This window comes from Bison bison, unplaced genomic scaffold (genome assembly GCF_000754665.1).
Source record: "Bison bison bison isolate TAMUID 2011002044 unplaced genomic scaffold, Bison_UMD1.0 scf7180017845376, whole genome shotgun sequence".
NCBI lineage: Eukaryota > Metazoa > Chordata > Mammalia > Artiodactyla > Bovidae > Bison > Bison bison.
In genome coordinates, this window is record NW_011475949.1 from 49,161 (window position 1) to 55,289 (window position 6,129).

Below are 6,129 nucleotides of genomic sequence, written 5' to 3' on the forward strand. Positions count from 1 at the left end.
GAAAACAATAGAATAGAAAAGACTAAAGATCTCTTCAAGAAAATTAGAGATACCAAGGGAACATTTCATGCACAGATGGGCTCGATAAAGGACAGAAATGGTATGGACCTAAAAGAAGCAGAAGATATTAAGTAGTGGTGGCAAGAATACACAGAAGAACTGTACAAAAAGATCTTCATGACCCAGATAATCACGATGGTGTGATCACTCACTTGGAGCCAGACATCCTGGAATGTGAAGTCAAATGATCCACAGGATGCATCACTAGGAACAAAGCTAGTGGAGGTGATGGAATTCCAGTTAAGCTATTTCAAAGCCTAAAGGATGATGCTGTGAAAGTGCTGCACTCAATAGGCCAGCAAATTTGGAAGACTCAGCAGTGGCCACAGGACTGGAAAAGGTTAGTTTTCATTCCACTCCCAAAGAAAGGCAATGCCAAAGAATGCTCAAACTACCACACAATTTCATTCATCTCACATGCTAGTAAAGTAATGCTTAAAATTCTCTGAGCCAGGCTTCAGCAATACATGAACTGTGAACTTCCAGATGTTCAAGCTGGTTTTAGAAAAGGCAGAGGAACCAGAGATCAAATTGCCAACATTTGCTGGATCATTGAAAAAGCAAGAGAGTTCCAGAAAAACATCTATTTCTGCTTGATTGACTATGACAAAGCCTTTGACTGTGTGGATCACAATAAACTGTGGAAAATTCTGAAAGAGATGGGAATACCAGACCACCTGACCTGCCTTTTGACAAACCTGTATGCAGGTCAGGAAGCAACAGTTGGAAATGGACATGGAACAACAGACTGGTTCCAAATAGGAAAAGGAGCACGTAAAGGCTGTACATTGTCACCCTGCTTATTTAACCTCTATGCAGAGCACATCATGAGAAATGCTGGGCTGGAGGAAGCACAGGCTGGGATGAAGATTGCCAGGAGAAATATCAATAACCTCAGATATGCAGATGACACCACCCTTATGGCAGAAAGTGAAGAAGAACTAAAGAGCCTCTTGATGAAGGTGAAAGAGGAGAGTGAAAAAGTTGGCTTAAAGCTCAACTTTCAGAAAACTAAGATCATGGCATCTGGTCCCATCACTTCATGGCAAATAGATGGGGAAAGAGTGGCTGACTTTATTTTCCCTGGCTCCAAAATCACTGCAGATGGTGACTGCAGCCATGAAATTAAAAGACACTTACTCCTTGGAAGGAAAGTTATGACCAACCTAGACAGCATATTGAAAAGCAGAGACATTACTTTGTCAACAAAGGTCTGTCTAGCCAAGGCTTTGATTTTTCCAGTGGTCATGTATGGATGTGAGAGTTGGACTATAAAGAATCTGAGCACCAAAGAATTGATGCTTTTGAACTGTGGTGTTGGAGAAGACTCTTGAGAGTCCCTTGGATCGCAAGGAGATCCAACCAGTCCGTCCTAAAGGAAATCAGTCCTGAATGTTCACTGGAAGGACCGATGCTTAAGCTGAAACTTCAATACTTTGGCCATCTGATGCAAAGAACTGACTCATTTGAAAAGACCCTGATGCTGGGAAAGATTGAAGGCAGGAAGAGAAGGGGACGACAGAGGATGAGATGGTTGGATGGCATCACCGACTCAATGGACATGGATTTGGGTGGACTCCGGGAGTTGGTGATGGACAGTGAGGCCTGCTGTGCTGCGGTTCATGGGGTCGCAAAGAGTCGGAGATAACTGAGCGACTGAACTGAACTGACCGAATGAATCATTCACAAGGAACTAACTATAAGAATTGTGTTATAGCAAATAGCCGTTGGGGCTTGCAGTGTTATTTCGCATATACTATGAATGTTTTCTCACAATGGGCTTCCCTTCCATGTGTCTTTACTTCATTCATAATATTTATTATGAACCTTATAAAAAGCATGTATTTAAGATGTTATTTCCTCCAGATTTAATCTCCAATCCCTTTCTCCCTAAGTTTCACCGATGCAATAGATACCCTCAGTCCCTTTCAGAGACAAAACAAAGGACAACTGTAAAAATTCCAGATATTTGAGTTATCTGCCATAATTATTTATAATATAAAATATCCCTCTATCACTGAAAATTTGCAATTTGAGTTTGAGTTATCTGCCATAATTATAAATACTGTACAGTCATTCCTCTATTTTTGAATCTTTGCAATTATTTTAGCAGGTCAGAAACTTTTATCTGCTCACTGCCAATGTCACAGTGTATGTGGGTAAACTTTTCCCAGAGGTTTCAACAGTCAGGTGAGACTTTCTTGCTGGCAGGGATGAAAAAAACAAAACAGAACAAAACAAAATGAAACAAAAATCAGGAAATGCTTTGAAACAGAAAAAGAAGTCAGTATCATAGGCTCAGCTGGTAAAGAATCCACCTGCAATGCAGGAGACTTGGGTTCAATCCCTGGGTTGGGAAGAGCCCCTGGAGAAGGGAAAGGCTACACACTCTAGTATTCTGGCCTGGAGAATTCCATGGATTGTATAGGCCATGGGGTCACAAAGAGTTGGACATGCCTAAGTGACTTTCACACACACACATCATAAGATGTATCTGTCAGGATTCTAGCAGAAAAGAGATGACTTAGTATAATGAAGTACTTGGAGGAGACGTTAGTGAAGGGGTTATCTACAAGCTATGGCTACGAGGTTTAGAAATGACAAGGGAGAGAGCTAGTAACAGTGAGGAAAAAAATCCATACCCTAAGGGGTGAAACAAAGCTGGAATGCAGGAGAGTTGGGTAGTAAGGCCTCCAGGAGAGGAGCTATGACCTTTGGCAACTAGTCAGAGATGACCTGCAGGTAGGGAGAATGGAGAACAGATACCCTGACCTTACTTTTCTGCCCTCAAGAGATCTTCTGCTTGGATTCTGTTTGGCAGAAACCAAGCAGAGGTCAGAGAGCAAGAGATACCATTGATGCTGTCCATGTAGATCAGCCTCCCATGCAAGAAGTTAGAGTGAAGAGGGGTGAAGTGTGGATGTGGCAGAGGCAAATGAAAAATATTTGGCACAGAAGGGATTTTTTTAAGTTACAGTCAGGAACACTTTAAGTTAGGATGGCACCTTTAAAAGGGGGAGAGAAAAACACTAAGAGAATTTACTTCCACATCCCCACCAACCACAGAATAATGGTGCCAGAGAAGCCCATGCTGCATTGGCATGGTTCTCTTAACAAAGTTCTCATAGGTGTGTGGATTGAAATAACACACCAGTGGGACCTACACTTAATGTATGCAGGGTTTCTTATTTGAATTTTCCTAAATTGAATCTCTGAACTCTACAAAATGAATTATTACCTGGTTATGTCAATTTCATAAACTCTTAAATTCATTGGCATTGTGTGTGAGCACAGGTGGGAGCCAGGAGTGCTGGGCAATGAGCTACAAAGACATTTAATTGTAGTTGACGCTCACTCCTTAACAAACCATCCCCAAACTTAGTGGTTTAAAATAACAGCAATCATTTATTCTTCTCATGAATTTGCAATTTGGGTAGGACCCCATGGAAATGGCTTATCTTTGCTCTTCACAGTTTCATCAGTTGGCAGCTAGAGAATTCACTCTGTGTTGCCTCACTTGCATGGCCAGCAAGTGGTTTTGGCTGGCAAATGAAATATCAGCCAGGCAGTGGGCCAGTGACTTCAGGTCCTCTTCCCCAGGGTGACTTGGCTTCTACTTGGGCTTCCTCACAATATGGTGGGCAATTCCAAGGGTAACCACCATGAGGGAGCAAGGAGGCATTTTTCCCTATCTAACCTTAGAAGTCTTTTCCAATGAGTCAACTATTTGCATTAGGTGGACAAAGTACTGGAGTTTCAGCTTTAGCATCATTCCTTCCAAAGAACACCCAGGACTGATCTCCTTTAGAATGGACTGGTTGGATCTCCTTGAATCTTAGAAGTTACATGGTGTTGCTTCAGCCACCCACTATTTCTCAAAACAGTCACAAAGTCCATTCAATTTCAAGGTAGGGGACATAGACCCATAACTCAATGGAGAGAGTAAGGTCAGACTGTAAGAAGAAATCAGAAATAAGATATGGTTTTAACCATTTTAGGAAAATACAAAGTATCATATCAACAAGAAAGGGATTCCCTGGTGGCTCAGATGGTGAAGAGTCTGCCTGCAATTTGGGAGACCCAAGTTCCCTGGGTTGGGAAGATTCCCCTGGAGAAGGAAAGGGCAACCCACTCCAGTATTTCTGTCTGGAAAATCCCATGGACAGAGGAGCCTGGCAGGCTATAATACATAGGGTTGAAAAGAGATGGACACGACTGAGTGACTTCACTTTTACTTTCATATTAACAAGCTATAGTAAATTGAGAAGTAAAAATAAAATTACAGTACATTACTTCCACAACATTTGCCATATTTTTGAAAGCATGTTTTTAATCTTGTCGAAAACAGCTTGCAATATTCTCTTCTCAGCTTCTTCCCTTACATTCATCATTTGTTCATTATACTCGTCTGTTATCGATTTTATTTTTTTCATCTTTTCTTCTGATGGATTTTGGGCATATTCCACTTCTATTTGTTCAATTTGCTTGTTAAATGTATCAGCATAGCTTTTCATCAAGTATTCCTCCTGCTGTTTCAGCTCTTGGTCTGTTTCCTTGTAAATGAGGTCAGAAAAGTAAGCCCCTTGGTTGTTCTGCACCATCTTGTCTATCAGCTCCACCAGCTCCTGCACCTGAGCTTCCTTCTCAGCCTGCTCTGTGTTTTTGCTGTTACTGAAAGCACAGCAGCGGTCTCCACACTCCTGTAGGAGGCTTTGTAGGTTTCCATCCGAATCCTCCAGAAAATTGCTCAGGCTCTGGTCCTCCAGCTCCTCTTTGCAAGTGAATAAGATGATCATATACTTCATGGCTGCTTTCCCAAACAGATTCTTGACCAACTCCACGGTTTGCTGCTCTTCCTGTGTGTGACGGTCCAACCTCAGGACCAAGACGATGGCATGAGGGCCAGGACAGGAGGCGAGGACACATCGGCTGATTTCCCTGCAGGTGGTATTCAGGCTGTCTTTGGTGTCGAAGAGCCCTGGGGTGTCAACAACAAGAAGCTCTCTCCCCTTCCATTCCCGGGACGCTTTCTGACAAGTTTTGGTAACAGCGTTGGCAGCCATCTTAGACTCGAATTTTTTGTACCCGAGGATGGTGTTTGCAGTCGCACTTTTCCCACTTCCGGTCTTCCCTACCAGCACTATCCTCAGAGCGTTGTTAGGGGTGGCAGCCATGTTAACATCAAGAGGCTCTGGGGGTACCCAGACTCCACCTTAAGAAAAGGAAGGAGAGGGGAAGAGAGTCAATTCAGGCAAGTAGGAACCATTCTCAAGTCTTTTTTTAACTTCCTTTGCCTCCCTGAATGGAGAAGGCAATGGCATCCCACTCCAGTACTCTTGCATGGAGAATCCCAGGGATGGGGGAGCCTGGTGGGCTGCCGTCTATGGGGTCTCACAGAGTCGGACACGACTGAAGTGACTTAGCAGCAGCAGCAGCAGCCTCCCTGAAATTTGTAATATTCTATTATCCACATTGTTCACAAAAGAAACAGAAAAATTAAACAGTTTAATTGCTGTGGATAAAACAGCAAAGTAGTTCCAGTATCCCCACAAAGGAGTGTCAGGTCTGTTGCCAAGCCCAGGCTGTTATGCTCACTGCACAACAGGCCAATAAATCCGGATACCAGTTGTTGGGGCAAGGAATGAAGACTTTAATCAGAAGGCCAGTAGACCGAGGAGATGGCAGTCTAGCGTCTCTAAGAACCCTCTCATCTCACTCAGCGTTCAGGGTGCTTTTATATACAATAGAGAGGGGGAAGGGACTCTCAGTGGCCTCACCAGTGGCAGAAGGAGGTTGTTAACTGGTCGCTGGTTACCAGTTGCTCACGTGCTTGGGAGGAGGGACCCACTCGGATGCCTGACCAATGGCTGAACAGGCCTGTTATAGCTGGTGTCAGTCTGAATGAAGTGTGCATGGGGAGCCAGGGAGGGAAAGCCCCTTATGACTTACCATCACAGTTTCTATCATTAAAGCAGTATGATGTTGGTCCCTGAATAGAGAGAACAGCAAAGCAAAAACAGAAAATTTGGAAACAGACCAAATTAACCACATTGTATTTATTCATATTCA

At 43.3% G+C, this 6,129-nt stretch overlaps 1 protein-coding gene across 2 annotated transcripts; it reads right to left on the minus strand.

Moving 5' to 3' along the window:
• Nucleotides 1-3,438: 3,438 nt before the first annotated feature.
• On the minus strand, nt 3,439-6,119 carry LOC104984351 (GTPase IMAP family member 7-like). Of its 2 annotated transcripts, none has more exons than XM_010834037.1 (2): nt 6,010-6,119; nt 3,439-5,272 (listed from the first exon to the last, which is right to left on the minus strand). In XM_010834037.1, exon 2 carries the CDS (start codon nt 5,232-5,234, stop codon nt 4,350-4,352), a length of 885 nt encoding a protein of 294 aa, XP_010832339.1. In that variant the 5' UTR covers nt 5,235-5,272; nt 6,010-6,119; the 3' UTR covers nt 3,439-4,349. The 2 variants fall into 2 exon arrangements, with proteins under 2 accessions (XP_010832339.1, XP_010832341.1); XM_010834039.1 differs by lacking the exon at nt 6,010-6,119 and adding an exon at nt 5,838-6,003.
• Between the last annotated feature and the right edge of the window lie 10 nt (nt 6,120-6,129).

Coding starts and splice junctions, on each gene's coding strand:
- LOC104984351 (XM_010834037.1), bottom strand. CDS start 5,234: ATGGCTGCCACCCCTAACAACGCTCTGAGGATAGTGCTGGTAGGGAAG.